Raw genomic sequence first — 20,261 nt, forward strand, 5'->3', positions numbered from 1 at the left:
CTTTCCTCAAAAATTGACCGTGGACCATGTTAATGATATGTCTATGGTAGGGACATTAGATTGTAAGCCCCTTTGAGGGACAGCTAGCAACATGACTATGGACCTTGTAAAGCGCTGCCTAATATGCCGGCGCTATATAAATACGGTGTAATAATAATACCAGGTCTTGTATCTATTTATTGTTGGACTGGCCATACACAAGGGGTAGTTTTGGTAAAATTCAGCAAAGATTTATTAGTGACTACTGTAGTAGTTTCAGTAATGACTGATTATTATGAAAGAAAAGAGATGTAATCATTGTGGAAAAACCTTCTTTCGAAAGATGGCTGATTGCAGGAAATATTTTCAATACTAGGAATTGTCTAAAACTAAATTATAGGTAAATATAAACAATACAAAAGAACATTGGCATGCCTGTCATCAAGGGGTCACTTGTATTGAAAGAGACTGATCTGTAAAAGCTCTATACTTACCTTTCATCATCTGCAGCAGGTATTAAACCTTTCAGGGGTTGTAGAATATCAACCACCCCTACTACACGCTGTGGTTCCTCCTACTGGCTTGCACATCACTGATTATGTTCTAAATGCTAATTTAAATATTAAACAAGAATTATTTGTTTTATGTTTTGTATTCCTGTTTTGCACAACTCAATATGCACTGTGATTAAAATGCATGACTTTTAGTTAATGATTATGTTTATGTTGACCATAGAGTGCCTTCCCCCTGGTCAAGTCAGAAGAAAAGGTTGGCTGTAAGAGTAGGGCGAGTCCTACTTCATCGTACCCTGGACCTCTATACTGATATGGTAAATCTGAAAGACATGTAATGTCATACAGAAAAAAATACACAGACACTTGTTTTTTTAAATACTCCAGAATATTTATTATGTTAAGAATAAAGCAACTTCAAATAGAATAGCAAAATGCCTCGCTTCTAGCCAAAACATTACCAGGATGGCTTGCCGAGGGCTAATACTGAGACGTCATAGCTTCAGTTTATTACCACAAGGGTTGAATAAAAGAGAACCTGTCAGAATAAATAAGGGTACTGTAACGGCTCACAGTTCAACAAGAAAAAGTGCATCCATTAGTTGAATAATTTTAAGAACTGTATCTCACTTTGTGTTTGGTTTTAGGAAGGGTAAGTGTAATAGTTGTTAGCAGTGTTGAATCGAGACCAAGGGTTACCATCTCATACAGGATGGGTGGCTGTTGGTGGATATATATCTAAGGAATAGTAAGGGGGATTTAGGTCCTGCTAGGTTGTGAAATCGGGGTGCTTATCAATCTGGGAAAATGAAATGGGGAAGGGAGTGTTCAATTATAGTTGTTTGTCAGCTGCTAAGATTTAAATGTAGTTTACCTTTTCAAATGTTGGGTGTTGCATAGTAGTCTCCAGCTGGCTCACACCTTGGCAAATGCAATAGGTGGCATGCTTTTTAAACCCTTGCCGTGGTGCAATGTGTTTTTTTTTACATGTCTTATAGTGCATTTTAAATTAAAATTCATAACATGTTGCAGCACAATGATGTGAGCAGAACTCACAATGAATCAGGCAAATTGCCTTGTTCTTGTACAAGGGCAACAAACCCAACAATGCTGCTGTAATGGAACACTACCTTGTATAAGTAGCTGAAAGGGGTTCTAAATACTCTAGAAAATGTATTATGTTAAGAATAAAGCAACTTGAAATAGAACAGCACTGTATAATCCTTTATTATAAAGAATATGTATTCAGATGAAGGACTGCATTCATTAGAAGTAAAGGGTTGGTGGCTTAGAAGACATTGTACTTTTTGTGCACTTTTTCTGTCTACTAGCAGATAAGTATATTTTGTTTGATTGAAAATTTGACAGGTTCTTTTTAATACTGACATACTGACACCTTTCTCAAAAGGGTTTTACCCCAACCTGAGAGTCCGCATAAAAACATATATGTAGTTTTTATAACATGCTAGCCTCAGCTGAGAAGACCCTCAATTATAGAACTTCACATTGCCAGCCTACTACCTGAGGTTCAGCAACATATGTTCAAGGAATATAAACAAGATATATGCAGTTACTCAGCAAAAGTGGTAATGTTCAATTTTTAAGTACCAAATAAATGTATCATATTTACGTGGAGAGAAAAGACAGAGTAAAGAAAATTATTTGCATTTGAGTTTGTAATAGTGCCCAGAACAGAAAGAAATCAACGTTGACAAACTATCTTAAGCCATACAGTATTGCAGACTAAATTTTACCACACTCCATTTACAAATATTTCCCCCCTATTCAGACTTAGGCAAAAATGAGAATATTCATTCTTAAATGATAATTGTGCAGCTTGTTATATGAAAAAATAAATATACCATCCCCCAATGTATCTATTAAATTTTTTTATAATGAAGATGACTGTGACTGAGAGGCTCTCAAGATTTGACAGTTTTAGCTTATATTACACGATAATGATATTTCACAGCTCCTAAGTGTGCATACCACAAGTAAATAATAGACTCATAGATCTTGCTTAGCCCATTACAGAGCATGTTCATGTCATCAGCTTTGGGCTGCGTTTCTTGACACAAAGATGACGAAAATAACCTCATGTGCGATGGCTTCAGTTCACAGTAACACTTAAAGCAGAATATACTTTTAAAACCAAAAATTGCAAGTTGAATGTAAACTAAGCTGCAAATGCAGTGTATGTTCCCGGTATACCTGAGATACTGCTTTCAAGAGTTACATTATTGTGACCTGGCCAATCAAGATGGCCTCGGACATTTTTGCACAACACGGTGATATAATAATATATAAAATAGGAAAAAAAAACACATGCAAAAGTAAAAAATCCACATGCCCACTTCTGCATGTGTTTTGTGTGAATGAGCAACTAAGGAGAACCTTCCAGTAACTATAATTACTATAAAGTAATATATTTTTGACATATCATTAGAGCCACATAACCATTTTTCACAAAAGATCTCTTACTTTTGAAAAGTTGATCTTGAGCTCTATTTAATACTTTTTCAGCATTTCCACTTTCTTCCAGTTGCTGGAGAGCAATAGGTTATTAGGAGGATGATAGGGAAACAATTGTCAGACCCCCAGGATACATTCTAAACAATGGAAAGCTAAGTAAGGTGCTAAGCCTGCACAATTATACAGATTTAATAAAAATACTCAAACTTTTGCACAAGGATCAAGTATGCAGTAATACACATCACACTGTATGTCTGTGGTGCATGGTATTAGGATGTTTTGGCACCCTATGCAATATAATGAGCATGTGTACACACAGCATATGCGTTAATGCAATGCACCAGCAATGAACAGGTGCGAGTTCAGCTGATATCAATGCTTGTAGAATCAGAGAGGGTTGCTGTAAACAAAATGATACAGTAATCTGTTAGGTTTTGAGATGTGGTAAAACCAGGCCCACTTAAACACCACAAAGCAGATTTGGTTGGCAGAGCAACTAATGCCATTATTCATGTTCCATTCTGAAATGAAGCAGTAACGTTGCCATGAAGATACAATTTCATTTTCCTGTCTGCTGAATGGCTTTAGTGAATAAACAGCTGGGTCATGGGAGACTACAAGTGCACTTACATCTGCTATCAAACAGCAGAAGCCTGATTACTTTATACTGTGATGTTGTACATATAGGGATCTGGATCATGGAATGTAATCAAAAATGTACATTTCAGCTGGGAAACATCTTATTGCATATAGGTTTAAGCTCCATCAGCACCCGTATGACTTGTACTGTCAACATGGCTTTTAGCAGTTAGCTGCACAGCAAGAATGAATACATTTATAAAATTTGCAATTTTGCTGAGAGTAATTTCACAGTGACAGGCCCGGAAACAAAAAGATCAGCAGAAATAGGGAAAGACACACTGGCCTCACTGTTGCTAGAAGTCTTCATTACCTCCATTAGTGAATCTTTAATGTCTTCAGTAAAGTCTTTTGTTTCAGTCTGTCCTTGTAGCGTATTCTTGTACAGTTGCAATATTCAAAAAGAATAGGGATCTAGCAGGGAGACACATAATCACAAACACATACATTTTAGGGACTATGTGTTTAGCAGCTGAGTGCAGAAATGGACTCTGCAGAGCTTTAAACATGGAGCACAGACCTGCTCCACAAACACAAAGCTGAAGCACAGACCTTAAATACTCCAAAACCCTTCCCATACCAAATGTGCATCGCTGCACACTGCTGTATACAGATGTACATTGTAGTACCTGATCTGTAATGATAACCTGTGTGCACACACAAATATATTAGCTTAGTGTATAATATGATGTTCAGTATAAGTACATGAGAATATAGAGGAAAACTGTGTATTGAAGGGGCTTTATCGTGAGATAAAACCTGCATTATTAAGCTCTGATAGATAAGGCAATTTACTAATACTACAAGGCCAGTGACTTAGTAAGCAATGTTAGTTTTAGTAAACTAAAGACAGCATGAGCTGTTTTAATAAATGCTTAAATTAAAAAAGTAATTTAGTTGCACATTTGCACTTCCTGTAGCATCTGAAAAAATGACAGGTTACGTTTACATAGACAGACAATATCCTATTCTGTGATACTTCCCCCAACCTCCTTGATTGTAAGCTCTTCAGGGCAGGGTCCTCTCCTCCTCCTATGTAACTGTCAATTACAACCCCTATTTATTGTACAGCACTATGTAATATGTTAAAGCTATATAAATCCGGTTTAATATTAATAAAAAAAATGTCTGCAACACTGCATGAAGCCTTTTGGCCATGTAGGAACATCCTGTTCTGCTGTGATGTGGCTGCTAATACAACCCAATGAAAAGCAAATCTGCCATGTTCATACAGCACCCTCTAGTGGTGGATGCAGCCTATTCACAGCAAAACAGCATGTAAAAGCTAAACCAAGACTCAACATTAACAAAGGTAGCTTATCCCATTCTCATTTCATTAGCTGCAGTTACAAACAATAGTTTAAAAATAATTGTAAATATGTTCTTGTAGCTGAAACATAACTGCAGCTAAACTGTCTTTTGAGCATGAAAGAAGATTAGTATGAAAAAGCTAATACTTCTCAATTCCTGCCACCACCCTCATTGGACGTGTGGACGTGGACGTGTGGACGTGTCCCAAAATGAGACAATATGAAAATCTTTGCAAAACAGATGTTAACTAGCAATAAAGAAGATAAATTTTTAGGTACATTGGACAGGTTGCACTAAAACTTAAAACTGTAGGGTTTTATGGCAGTGTCCCAGTATGGGTACATGAAAATGTATATCTTACTAAATGGGGACACAGACAGCAGTAAAGTTTTCTAAAGGTTCTACAGGTTCTAAATGTAAATGTTTGGAGTTTTGATCATGCAGTGTTTTGACAGGTGCCCTTAATTTAAAATGATAGCTACATGTAACTGTAAAAATGCATGAATCTGCAAGAAATATGGGCACAAAATATAGTGCATCCATCTGCAAAATGGTACTGGTTATGGAGGACTTCTAATAAAGCTTACTTTTCTAGTGACTGCATTGCTAAGCATCATGAGAGATAAAGCTCGGCAACAGTGAATATATCAATCAATGTCTTGAGTGTTAGTCATCAGTTTGGCAACATTCTTAAAAAGAAAGCTACTGAAGTATATGGATAATAAAACCTTCCCAAGCTATACTACTAGTCTAAGTGCAGGAAGATACAGATGAATTTATGTGTTATGGTGTAAATATACGAGTAGCTAGTGTTAGAGGTGTGAAGTCTGTCTGCGAGCAGCCATCATGTCTGCGCAGTGTGAAAAATGCTCATAGGCATATGTAGAGTCATTTTAGTGCAGGAATAAGTTAGTGTAAAGGCTGTATTTTTAGACTTAAATTACCCTCAGTTTTAATATAAAGGCTGGAAGATCCGACTGCTGTGTGAATGTTCTTTAGAACATTCTGAGAATAAAGCTGCACATGTGTATCAGCCACGTGTGCATGTTTTATCCATTGAGCAAATAGTCTTCTCCCAGGAGGACTAAAACTTATCAGCTGGGCCAATCCAACCAGTCCTTCCCACAAGATTGATCGGCTAGGGGTATCTAGGCCCATAGAGTTACAGTTATCTCCCAATCCATTTTTAATCAAATGGAAAGGGTGACTAGCTTCTCCATGGGCACTTGTTTTAATCATTTGCCTCCTGGTCCCTTTCCACCATTGATATCTTGCTTGGTTTTCTGGATGCGATTAAAGATCTCTTTAAACAAAGCTTTGTATTCTGGTTGACTCTGTTCTAGCCTCCGGTCAGCAGCCTCTAGCTGTAGTGTGAGTGCTCGTTCAGGTTCTACTTCCTCTGCTGGGAGATCCCTGCTTGAGTTGTCCCTTGACACTGGACGGGAAGTCTGCACTGCAGTATGGCAAAGGCTGTCTTCGTGCCGTCTGCATTTGGCCAGCAGTTCTTCGTAGCGTTCTAGCAAAGCATGATACTGCTCGTCCACTTCTCTTAGGATAGACATACCGCGGCGTCTAGTGTTGTTGGCGTGCAGAGTATAATTTCCTTCATGTCGGCTGATAGCGTCCCTTCCCACAATGTCACTTAGCGCTGTGTCACTACAGCTTTTCCTGACGGCAGTGTTTGGAGGTGTCTGATTCCTGCTCATGTCCACCTCTCCATCCAAAGGCTCTGGGTCATCTGTTTCTGGGGTCTTGTTAAGAGGTTCCAGTAAGGTTTGTGAAAGGCTATCCCCATGGCTCAGAAGATAACGCTTCACCTGTGTAAATAGAAATGTAGATGGTAGAATAAAATAAATATTAAAAACATCCAAAAAAAATTAATAAACTGACTCAGATTTAGGCTAAAGAAAATGCAAATATTCTGCATAAATATTCACATTATGGGATTCCGAGAAGCCTCACAAGCATAATGGAGATGAATGACAGTGTATGGCTGCACAAGAAAGAAATCCCCAATGTTGGAGGATGCAATATACTTTTAGTGCTTCACTGTGCTACTTTGCATGGGGTGACTGATGGTGGTCGCACTTGTATACAATTTTGGTGGATGACCCCTTATAAAAATAGTAGACCCCATGATACTAGTCCAGTTGGGGACTAGAACCTGGGGCCCTAGTACTTAAAGGAGTATTAGCCACTGACCTCCAGTATTTATTGATCTGTACTTACACTGTGTTATAACTTAGGATAGGCTATGGTCTCGAATTTAAACCCATTTACTCTTGGTCCCCATACAAAGTCTCATAAATACCCCTTGATCTTGCCAGTGAAGTTCAATTCACAAAGTTTTCTGTAACAGGGGGACAATGCTGCTGCACGGTTTCTGAGTGGTGTTGTCAACCTCATGTAGGCTGTGACTGTAGGGGCCATGGCTATCAGCATTGTCACTTTGCCAACTTCTTTCAAGATTGCTAACACTGTCTCTGAGACTAAGACCCTCTCACTGTGAACTGCAGTGTCTGGGAGGGTGGTGGACAAGACAAAAACAAAGAGGATTAGGCTCTGTCAGGGAGGGTAAAACAAGTTATTTTTTTAACTTTATAAGACTTGTGGATGTAAAGGAACCATTGGATGTGAAGATAATTTACCAAAGGTGTGTCTGTTGGAAAAAGTTATCTTATGGTAATGATGGCATCTCCAGCAAGTTCCTCCAGTGGGAGGAGGTCATAGGGTGCCACTTGTCCATTCTGGTGAAATTATCACCATTCATAGCCAAATTTCATGGAAGTAGACTGTGCAGGCTGCTGTATGTCATCCCCAGAAATGACTGCCCTGTGCTGAAGAGCAGCAAATAGAATAAAGAAGTGAGCCAGGATATTGTGGCTGTGAATCTCAGCTCTTGTTGACACTGGGAATCCACCAGCCTAGAAATGAGGTTAAGATTGTGGGGTGAGCAAATGCTCTGTATGTGTAGACTAAGGATTTAAAAGTGTGCATGAAAAAATGACATCTAAAGACAGAAGTGGACTTTATAATTGACCAAAAAACAGGTGAAGATGAAGTTTAGTTGTAACTATGTTAACACATTTACTATTGTGGCCTTTTCAGCACAAGGTTCCTGAAATAATAAACACCCACGCCTAATTCCAGTTTTCAATTTTGTACAGAGAACAGTGGCAGCAGCCATTTACTACAAATTAAGTAACATCACTTATGATCAAAATGTCTGCATTACATTAAAGGAATGCAAAGATCAAGTTCTTGGATGCCAAGATTTTTATTAGAGAGACATTTGTCTGGAAAACTGGCTTTATCAGTACACTAAAATGTCTATCAATATTAGCTAAAGATATAAAGAGAAGTTATACTGCTATTAGCATCTTATTTCTTTATGTTTGTTTTAACTGTTTTATTTGCGTGGTTTAATTGCATGCCTTATGATTTTCATAACCAACATTTATTCAAGGATTATGAGACGGCTATATTGGAATAGCTACAATCAAGTAGAGCCTGAAAATTTGCCAGTTAAATAGGCACATGGGAGGAACAATACATATCATGTAAGCATTGAATGTTAACACTGAGCATGATTGCTAATGCAAATCTCAATATTGGTCAATAACCAGAACAGTTGGAACTCTGTTCACAAGCTTGCTAACATACAAATCAGGGAGCCACATGGTTCTAGCCCAGTCAATCCGAAAACAAAGGGGTGGGAAAATCTTTTTTAAAGTTTTTCTTTTCTATTTATATATGGTTAGCTTGCAACTATGTAGTTATCAATGTGTGTTAAATGTTAACCCTTTAGAAGCTGAAGCTTTTTTGTTTTCTTAGTATTTGAACACACCCTTAAATTTCTTTTTATTACATCTTAACCAGCTTAAAATACAGAAAGTATATATGCCAATCCTGATTTGTTAGCTTTGTGAATTTAGAGTATTATTGTCTCTACTCACATATTGGGTCTGATTTATTAAAGCTCTCCAAGACTTCAGAGGATACACTTTCATCAGTGAAGTTTGGGTGACACAGCAAACCTGGAATGGATCTGGTCCTGGATTGAAAACATTTGCTAACAAATAGCAAATGACTTTTAAGAAACCCATTTCAGGTTTGCTGTATCATCCAGCTTTACTGATGAAAGTGTACCCTCTCCAGCCTTGAAGAGCTTTAATAAATCAGGCCCATAGTCCTTAACATTTCTTTCCATAAGTACAATGTATGCATACCACTTATGCTACAATTCTCACCTGCTTCATCTGCTGTAATTCCTGCAATTCGTTTTCCAGCTCTTTAATACGTAATCTGCAGTTTTCCATCTCAAACGCTCTTTGCTCCAGCTCAGCATACTCTTGCAGCACTGCTTGGTATTCTCTCTCTGCCTTCTCTTTCCTCTGCCGTTCTTCTGCCATTTGGGCTCGTAGAGCATTTACTGCACTCTGCAAGTAATCATTTTCCCTCTGCATAGGTTTCTGAGAAAGATCCAAGCATGAAGCATGTATGCTGAAGGAGTCATCGTACCTGTGAAAAATGAATCAGAAAAGTTGATACTAAAATTTTAGGAAATATCTAAAACAATACGTACACTGAATATTTGCCCAACCAACCCCATAGGGCATATGTTACGGATCTGCACTAAAAAGGACAGGCAGTGTTAGAAGCATAGAGAAGTTAGGATTGGTGTTACAAGGAGGGTGCTGTACAGGGCTGTACCTGCTCCAATTTTATTCACTGGCATAAATGGCCAATAGTTGAAACCTTATATAGTTTTGAAGGGGTGGTTTGGCTTCACATCTATGTTCAAAGTTAAGTAACAAAAACCTGAGTACAGAAAACAATTTAGATTTTTCCTTGATTGTATGAGAGCATGCTGGAAAACTTTTGTATTGTTCTTTGTATTTCCCTGGCCAAGTGCACCAATCCTTTTTTGCTAGTTTTAAATTTAATTTGCTTTTGCAGAGTTACAGGAAGAGATTGTGTTACAGAAAAGATTAGTGTAAAGAATTAGGTTTGCAGCAGCGATTATTTTGAGGGTTAGTGTTTTTGATGGTTAGTATTAGGGTTACAGGAAGTTAGAGTAAATATAAGTGTTAGGTTAATGGAAGGGTTAGTTTGAAAAAGGCCTTAAGGAGGAACTAAATTCAAAAATGCCTAAAACAAAAAAAAATCCACTTACCTTCAATCCCGCAGCGCAGTCAATCGGTCTGGAGGTGTCTTTCAATAGGTTCCGCTTCGTAAAATAAACTTTCCGATCTCACTGTGCATGCGTGAGATTGGCAAATTTTTCTTCTCTACCCAAAAGGCTCGGGCATGTGCAAAAGGAGCACCCAAGAGCCTCCCAGGATCTGTGACGTAGGTCTACTGGGAGGTTTTGCATTCCCATTCATTCTCAACCGCCTAGATCGAGAACTAGGGGGCGGTGCTGCACCCTTTTTTAAAAAAAGGGGGTAGCATTTAAAAAAAACAAACAGTATTTTACCTTACATAAAAGAGTTGTCTACCCTTTTATGTAAAGTGAATTTTCTGAGTTTAGGTACGCTTTAATATTGGGCAACAGAGGTACTGCACCTTAAACTACCAGTGCCAGCTGTCAGCCCTAAAAGCCACGGTATAATCTAAAACAACCAAACCTGGCTATGTGTCTGAATTGGATATTTACAAGAGATCAGTGTTCAACCCAGACATTTTTGTAAGCTGGGTGGGAAGAAATTGTAGGTGGGTGGCAGACCCTGTATTGTGACCTAACTCATCAGTAAACACCCAAAAAAAGCTGAGTGGTTACTAAAAAGTCACGGCTGGTGCCTACAGCTAAAAGAGGAGAACACTGAGAGAATATAGGACAATACAGGTAGAATGCAAGTTGTTGATACATTCCTACACTGCCACGTGTTTGCATTCAGCTTTTGTATTCTGTTAGGGCCTGTATTGACGGGCATTTGTTTGTGTTAGATGTGTTTTCCATTCCCATATACACCTACGGGAATGTAAAACCCGATTGAAGCAGGAGAGATAGGGATCAAAAGGAGATTACCTGTAGGTCACACTAGCCAAAATATTCTGATATAGACAAAGACACTTATCCAAAGTCTGTATTGTAACAATAAAGATTTTTAGGATTAAATAAAGTAAAATACATGGCTCCTCTTTACGTAAACAATAAATATATGCAAAATTTTGATCCAACAATCCGAAAACAAGATTTATGAGATTGTGTTTTATTGTACATCTAAAAAAAAATACTTTTTTACACTATAATTTCAAAAATGAAAAAAAAATTGTTTTAACTGCATATATTTGGTGATCACTAACATTCCTGAACTTACCCAATACAAGAGGTCAGTTCACGTGCACAGGGGAAGGTATGAATAGTGCGCCGTCTTTCCCTCTTGTCCCTCCTGATGCGTACCTTTTCCATGCCACGCAGATCTTCAACTTGCCTTTGCAGTTCTTCTACCTGTTTCTGCATGCCATCTATAGTGTCTGTCAAACTGCAAATATAGTATATTGTAACTGTATTTATTATACAATTATTACAATAATGTCTAAATAATTTTAATATTTTGTTTGGTTATATTACTGAAAATACAATTTAATGTGAAACATACTTAGCTATTTCCTTTTTTCTAGATTTAAACATATACAGTCTGATTCAACTCATCCTATACAACTATTAGTACTTGTTTTCAAATATCATTTACAGAGACTGTAGATCCAGCGGGTTATGGTGTCATTTAGAGTAGGATGCTATGTGCAACAAAAAAGCTAGGGGTATGGTACCACATATTGATCCATCTTCACCATTGCCAAAAAAATGTGAGGACCTGTATTGTTTTTTCAGTTTCTGAAATCACATTTCTGTTTTTTAATATCAAAACTGCTGTCTGGCACAGTTAATTTCATAACCTCAAAATCTCTCCAGTTTAGCACCAATGGTCATGACTAAGTTAGCCCTGTCCTATTACACTCAAAGGAGATTGTCTTGCATACCTTGGTAGTTTGATCTAGTATGGTTTACTTTTATGATATTTTTTTAATTCTGCAAGAATTTTTTTTTGTTATTGTGGATGGTCTATGTAAATGTTTGGTATGCATTTCTTCCACTCTCTCCCAGGTATATTCAGCAGACAATCATTTGTTTTTGTGCCTAATGTCTTACTCCTGTAGGTGACACAATAACACATTAGTTCTGACTGATCTTTAATCAAAAGCTGTGTCTTTATTCAAATCAGAAATAAAATCTGTAACTGTACAGCATTACAAAAAATATAGATCACATCCCCAGCCCAAAGCCCTTGCGTTTATGTAATGCAAGTTTATTATCTGTAATAAAAGCAATTTTCTTACTAAATCATAGTTCAAAAAAAAAAGTAAAACAATAAACAGATACTAAGCTATATGGGTCTTCAACTTATTTGACCTCTAATTTGCTCTTTAACATTTCCTAGACTTTTATTACATGTTACTTTTTCCTCCTTCCTCCTGCCCTTGGTTTTATTTTCTCACCTTTCAATCTTTTGCTGAGCCACCTTACTTTCTTGTACCAAACGTATGTTGGTTACTTCCAAATCTCGTGCTACAGTGTCCAGTTGCTCATAAACTTTGGCATGCTGTTCATTTACTTGACGGAGCATCTCAAGTTGTTTACTCAGATACTGCAGAGGGAAAAAGATGACAAACATCAAATTTATACTTGATTTTAAGGTTCCAATTTAGAGTTGCCATACAAGTTTGTTATAAGGAACATATGTTTAAAGAAGTAGGTCATCCAGAAGTGATTGGTCAGGTTTTGATAGATGTTAAGGAGGTAAAGTGCAACCACTTAGTTCCACTTATAAGTTTGTATGATCAGAGAGATCAATATTGCAGAAAGAGACAGGCAATGTCCCTTCTGCAATATTGCAACTTGCCTGCCTGATTGCTCCAGGTTTCCTGGCAAAAGGCTGAGCTGTATATTCACAGCATCAGCTTTAGTAGCCACTTTGGCTACCCTTTGCATGTCCTAGGATGACGTATGGTTAAGTCATCAAGGCACAGCCAATCAAGTTGGCTGAACATCATCCCAAGAAGAAGAATGAGGTAAGAGTGAGAAGTGAGTTAGCCGATTTAGTTCTGCTTTATATCTGTGTTTAACACTTTGGTAGTAAACCTTTAAATCTGAAAAAGTTTATAGGAAACCATAAGTATAGAAGCAAGACAAAAAGTGTCATTCCTCATGCAAATGGATGATGTTGGCAAAAATGGATTTAAAGAAAACCAAAAATCAAAGCTTTATTTTTTCATGTAATTTCAAATTTCTGGCAATGGAAGACATTGCATTATGAAAGCTTTCACAGGTATGAGGAGGTGTTGAGTAAGTTCTTGGCTTTGCCCCCATCCAGATGAAATAGCAAAATGAGTGTGGGGACATATGACAGCCTAAAATCTTAGTATGTAACTGTGCAAATATCAGGTCTTTGTGATTCTTAAAACTGTTTTTTCTTTTAGTAATAAGCTGTGATAGCAGAGTTACAGGCCGTCATGAAGTTTTTGTTTCTCCAGGGAAAGGAAGGACGCTTCCCCCCCAGTGTTTGTGACATCTCAGTGTGAATGACCTTTGCTGACTTTCCCTGGAACTGTATTTTTCCAGAAAATAAATTTCTGTTTCACTATTCGGTAGTAAGTTAGCCCATGGTATTAAAGAAGCAAAAGGGAAAAAAAGGAAAAATATAGCAAAGTATTAATAATAAGGGATGCAGACCTGTCAAGCTACGTACACACGTCAGATTTTTATCTGCCGTGTGTACAGTCGGTGTCGTCCATCGTCCGGACGACCGACCTGCCGGATCCACGGACGATGGACGACAGCCGATCCTAATGAAAGGGAAGGGGAGAGCGCACAGCAGGGTGCCGCTCCGTCGCTCTCCCCCTCCCCTCTTCATGTATGTACAGCACCGTTCATGCATCGTGCACTCCCTTGTCGTTGGAAAGGATCGCGAAAGATCCTTTCCAACGACAAAAATTGGAAGTGTGTACGCAACTTAAAGCAATCAGTGGCCAACATTATCAATTTGTGCTAGTGTATTAATAACCCTCCCTATGAAGCTGATATCTTATCTCAAAAGTTATTAGGTTTGGGGGAAGAGCGATTCTGTGAAAGTACACACCTTTCCTGGTATAAATCGCTATATTTATGGCAATAATCAAAAGCTGATGAAGCAAGAATAAAAATAGGTCACATCAAAAAGTTTGGAAACATTATATGAAAGTTAAAATATCTGCTTGCTGAAAGCACACTATACTTCCGTAGCTAAGCTATGTTACCTTTTCTTGAACATGTTTTTAGTTTGCAATTTCTTTACATAAACTACAAATAAAATGTGAAAAGGCACATTTGCACAACCATTGGTATAGTTTTGGCTTGCAGTGTGCAAAATAGACTATAAAGATCCTTAGCTTTTTAAGATTATGTTTGAAATACCCTAAATGATAACAGTTCAATGAACAAACATGGTATATGGGTTAGTCAGCTATATCCTGTTACCTCGATTTCCTGTACTTGCTCCTCATTGTTCAAATACATTTGCTGCAAGGAGACTTCCAGTTCCTTGTTGCGCTCCAAGAGAGTCTTGCCTAATTCTGCTGCCAGATGTAGATCTGTAGGGAGGAATGAGAACATTTAGGCATATAGTTCTATTTTACCCCTATAGGTAATAATGGCAACTACTGCATGTGCACTTTTTTTTTATTCTAGCAACCACTTGTTTTTGGACTTGTGAAGAATACCAATTTCAAGCAGGATTTAATAAACTACCCCTTTCCTCAAATGAAGTCTAAGGACATGGTGATGTTATTAAAAAATCTGCTCCAATGCACACCTTTTGGGGGGTAATAAGGTATTATGATGCAAAATTACACTCCAGTACATTGCAACAGCTTCTTCTTGTGAGATTTTGGCCTCTCTGTGATCCACAGAACTCTTCCCATCCTTTCCTAGGCATTGTGGGCACATGATATGGGGAAACAACGTAAATTCTTCTTTTTGGGTGCTTTTTAACTTTCAAAGAGTAGAAAATTTGGAGAGGGAGCTTACAGAAGTAGACCATTTTAGTGAACGTTTAGGTTTAAAAGATAACCAATACATCACCTGTCCTGGACCTTTACCCCAATATGGGAAATATGTCAGCAACCTATCAAATCATGCAATTATTTAGACACACTATCTAATACATAATGCTTCTGTTCATCGTCTGGAATTCAATGTCCATCAAATGCAAATAATATATCTTTAGATCGATCAGTTTTGTTGCCGATGGGTATGCATAGTATATAACCACAGTATTAAAATGATGTTCACTTGAGAAATAAACACAATCATTTTAATCTTACGTCAAACTAGAATATGTAGTGACAATGGTAAGACTATATTCAGCTAATAAAATTATGGCAATAGATTCCATGGAACTAGAACTTTCAAAATAAAAAAATATTCACTGTATCATTTAATTGGTTTAGAAGAAGGACTCAAGTGTAAAGCAGTGTTTCTCAGAGTTCGGTGGAACCCTGTGGTTTCTCCAGAGGTTGCTAGGAGGATTTTGTGCCTCTCAGGTCACTTTAAGTGACACCAACGATCTTGTTGGCTATCTGTAAGGGTGGCATTCTTCCCACTGACCACCACACTGATGTACTGTGAGCTGTGGGTCAAGTAATTATTAGGAGCTGAAAGTTATTTCAAGGGTTCTCTTTATGATAATAAAGGTCAAGAAACACTAGTGTAAAGTATCTGTCATCAATCCTTATTAGAGAAGATTAGAGATCATGAAATATGCCCATAGATGTAGGGCAGCACGGTGGCAGCACTCTGGCCTTTGCAGCGCTGGATCCCAGGTTTGAATCCCGGCCAGGATACTATCTGAATGTAGTTTGCAGGTTCTCCCCATGTCTGCGTGGGTTTCCTCCCACATTCCAAAAACATGCAGTTAGGTTACTTGGCTTCCCCCCAAATATTGACCTTAGACTGTGGTAATGACATATGGTAGGGACATTAGATTGTGAGCCCCATTGAGGGACAGCTAGTGATATGACAATGGACTTTGTACAGCACTGCGTAAGATGTTGGTGCTATATAAATACTGTGTAATATTAGATCGACTTTTTTTATTGGTACCTAAAAAATAGGCAGAAGCACTAATACAGATATAGGAAGTAACATTTATATTGCGATAGTCAGAAGAACTGTTGACCTACATTCCATTATATATTCACTACAGTGCTCTTTCCTATATGTTTTGAGATTAATACTTTTAGTATCATTCTTTACAATAATTACACCATAAAAAAATACACATTTCCAATTCTGCCTTACTAACAAAACTTCTCTCATAACCTTTCAGCATGCTATGAGCTCATCACGGTACACAATCTGCAGCATTATATTCTAATTGTCCAACAGTCTCTGTCTGCCCAGCTGTTTCTGAACTGCATCCACTAATGGCCATAGAAAGATTGGAAGCACATGCTTTGCAAGGAAATTAAAGATTTGATGGTATTGTGAAGATTAAGCAATGTCTTCTGAGCGCAGCTCTTCAACTGTGTATGCAGAATAAGAACCAACACTGAATTTGCAACAAAAAATATAAATGTTTAAATGCAGCAAGTATAAACACTTGAATATTTATAAGCACCCTCTATTTCTGCACATTTGTCCATGTTAAAGGAAGATAAAAAGCAATCTATATTCAGGAATTTTCATTAGTGGTAAATACATTAATGGCTTTATAATATATAACTGCACCTATTAGTGGTTTTGAATCAACAGATTTCAGCTCCAAATAAATAATTTTTTTTAATAAACATATTTACATTGCATATTATCCACATAAAAGAAATGAGAAAATCAGTGAAATGATTACAAAAATGAAGTGTGCATGAAAAAAATGTTATTAAAGTTTTTTGCAAAGCCAAAAACCCATTCCCACCAAGCACAATGGGTAGGAAGGAATTTGCCCAAAAGAGCACATGAGAAGAAATAGAAAAGAGAAAAAGAAGAAGTAAGAAAAAACTATAGCAATTCCCACTTGGGCGGATAGTGGATGGGTGTGTGGAGAGCTGATGACTGGGCAGTAGCATGGCGCCTGCTTGGTGGTAAATTGAAAAAAGATTGGACCTAGGCCAGGGCCGTAAAAACTTAAGCCCAAGATCTTGACACAGGAGGTCACTGCCACGTGTGGAAATGTGGAAAAAGGGGCCCAGCTGTGGGCAACCACGGAAGCACGGGGGGAATAACCTGTCACAGATTTTTAAATATGATGAAAATGTTGTACTGAATTTTAAATAAAAAAAAAAAAAATTAAATAAGGGGGAGGGGGCTTTTTGACAAAAATTCGCCCCAATCTAGGTGAAAGTCCAAAGGGAGGAATGCAATAGTCTCAGTTACCCGACGCGTTTTGTCGTTATTGGCTTCCTCAGGGGTGGTATACACTAGTGCAGTATACACTAAATTGTACGTCTCTACCACCGCTAAGGAAGCCTATAATAGCAAAATGCGTTCTTCACGTGTTCTTCACTTGTTATTTTCTGCCACTATCCTTGTATTGCAGTTATGTTGCTTTCATCTTAGCTCTCCAGTGGCTCCAGTAACTTCCAACACGACAGCCAAAACGGCAAAGGCAGCATTGTGACGGAACACCAATACATTAAATATATACATATATATATATTTTTTTTACCAAGGAGTCACCCAACTTTCACCCAAAATTCACACATTTCCACATTTGTTTCAATATGAATGTATGAATAATTATAAAGGATCACTTATTCATTTTCCTATTAAATCCAATGTGAAAAAAGTGTACATTGTGAGTACAAATGTTTTGTAATATTTTGTTTTTATAACATCTAACATTTTCTGTGTTTTTTTTTAAACTACGTGATCTCTTACCAATTCATCTAAATACATTTATTCTAAAAAACATTACCGTACTTTATTTTCTATCTTATAAAGGTAAAAGCTGATAGATATAAGCAGTTAAAAAAAGTCATTAAAGTACATGTGTAGTCCCCCCCCCCCGCAAAAAGAAATTGGTAAGTGTAGGGAGGAATTGAAGTTGCTTTTGTTTATTTTTTCTAGTCTGTGTCCCATTGAGGAAATTTCCCTATACTTGCCCCTGAGACATAACAAGAAATTTATTTAAAGTGAAAGGACCATCATCTTAGTCATCTGTCACCCAAACAAATGTTTCCATTGAAAGATCTGCTTTCATTCTTATGTAAAGGTTTCCCCACTAGTCTCTGTCTTGCTGACAATGGTCACCGGGACAAATAGAGAGAATTAATCTTCCCATTGGGGGCACAGACAACAACAGAAATATAACAGGAGGGATGACCTCATCCATTTGCTGCTGCTCCTTCGTTGTCCAATCACAGTCAGGGGGTGTGCCCTAGTTATGCTATAATCCAGGTGTGCTTTGACAGGCAGACATATTAAAAAGAATTACATATCTTTTAGTAAGTAGATCAGGTTATGTATTTTCCCTGTACATTTAGCAGTTTGTCTGGGAATAAATCTGGTTTTACCATTAGGCACAATAGCCATGTGCTTATAAAAAGCAAATATGCTGATTGGCTACACAAGGTTTCCCAGGATATAAATATCTCATAGATGCTTATTGATACAGCACCCCATTATTCTAAACTAGGGTCAAACCAGTAAAACAAGTTAATGTGTGGGCGGGGTTATCACATGATAGGCGTGGCCTTGATAAATCTAAAGACTTTGACGACATACGCCAGTCATGTGGGCGCGGCTGATGATGTCAATAGGGGCGTGGCCAACATCGCTGATTGACAAATCCGGTTTGCCAGCTGCTGCAGGCGGATTCGATAGGGAATCGGATCGGGCCGTGAACGGGCAGCTCGCTCCGGTACCGGGATGGGGAATTCTGACACCAAGCTGAATTTTAGGAAAGCAGTCATCCAGCTGACGACCAAAACACAGGTACCGGGCACGGGGAGGGGCTGCACCGAATACACACCTTCCCTATAGACAGGAGAACAGGTGTCATGTATGCAGCGTATGTGATCCGAGCCGTACAGGTGTGGGGTGACCCTTCCTGCATAGGGATTGTACAGCTAGAGTGGGCAGCATCAATAATAATAATAATAATAATAATAATAATATAGATTCACCTACAAACACTGTGTATTTATATATATTCATTATATGTCAATAATAATAATATTATTAATATTAAACAGGATTTATATAGCGCCAACATACTGCGTAGCGCGGTTCACACATGATTGGATTGACCACTGGTGTGCGTTCATCTCTACCCAAATCGGTGAACGCTTTGCCAGCACCATTCATACTCCATGCAGTTGCTTAACATTATGCTGACTGTACCACTTGTTGCTTGCTCACTGTGTTTGATGTCCACATCACCATCAGGCAGAAGAAGATTTTGATCCTTGAGCTCAGCTACAACTATGCTTTCTGCTTGTTCTATAATCCATCTGAATTCTGATCGATTGTACTATCTAATAGCGATAGCCATCTGAACAAATTTACCCATCAATAAAAGAACTTTCTTGCCAGATCACCATTCTGCTAAGGTGATCATAAATGGAATTATTTGGTGATCTAAGGTTTCACCTACCTATTTCATAGAGAAATGTTTCCCACCCGGGGTTCCATGAGCAACCAGCAATTTGTGACTCTGTTTGAATGACACCATTGAATTTTTTGGCTATCTGTACGGGTGACATTCTTTCCACTGGTCAGCAATGTACGAGGAATTCGTCCTATAGACCAAGGGTTCTTAACCTTTTGATGACTCCAGACCCTCCAATTGGACAATGGATTGTCCAATATGGACCCATACCCCCTTTAAACATCACCATTCCTTATATTAGTTGCCAGTATGACTTCCAAATATGTCAACAGCATGAATTTACTGTACTTAAGATATTGATAGCTAGGAAGAGAACATGAAAAAAATTCATAACCATTTATACTTTATCATATTTATTTACAGAAAGCAAAATGAAAAAATGACAAATATACAAACAGCTACAACTATTTTACAATATACCCTTGATTCACCTGTTTCAGATTATAAACCAATAATTTTCCCAAAACCGCGGTTAAGAACCCCTGCTATAGACCATCACAATAATATACTGCGGGCTGTGGATATAGTAAATATCAAAGGGGTCCCTTGAAGACATCAAAGTTTTTTCAAGGGTTTCTCTATGTTAAAAAAGTTGACAAACCCTGGCATAGAGTATGGCCTATATATGGGTGTCTGCATGGGGCCAAAAGTTTTACACCACATTGGCCTTTGTAATTCATTTCTCATTTGCAGTCTTTGT

General features: G+C 37.9%; 2 protein-coding genes across 2 annotated transcripts in view; one reads left to right on the plus strand and one right to left on the minus strand.

Moving 5' to 3' along the window:
• Positions 1–843: 843 nt before the first annotated feature.
• Positions 844–14,876, minus strand: CDR2L (cerebellar degeneration related protein 2 like). The gene is made up of 6 exons (XM_072403223.1): positions 14,816–14,876; positions 14,434–14,546; positions 12,417–12,565; positions 11,237–11,401; positions 9,164–9,434; positions 844–6,730 (listed from the first exon to the last, which is right to left on the minus strand). The coding sequence occupies exons 1-6, from the start codon at positions 14,874–14,876 to the stop codon at positions 6,149–6,151; spliced, it is 1,341 nt and encodes a 446-aa protein (XP_072259324.1). The 3' UTR covers positions 844–6,148.
• A 3,846-nt stretch (positions 14,877–18,722) lies between these two features.
• HID1 (HID1 domain containing) overlaps positions 18,723–20,261 on the plus strand; it is a gene marked incomplete in the record, with an annotated part of 36,892 nt that continues 35,353 nt past the window's right edge. Inside the window, 1 exon segment of the mRNA XM_072403887.1 lies at positions 18,723–18,885. Coding sequence (XP_072259988.1) covers positions 18,820–18,885 — 66 coding nt within the window.

The sequence above is a fragment of the Pyxicephalus adspersus genome, chromosome 3 (assembly GCF_032062135.1).
Source record: "Pyxicephalus adspersus chromosome 3, UCB_Pads_2.0, whole genome shotgun sequence".
Classification (NCBI taxonomy): domain Eukaryota; kingdom Metazoa; phylum Chordata; class Amphibia; order Anura; family Pyxicephalidae; genus Pyxicephalus; species Pyxicephalus adspersus.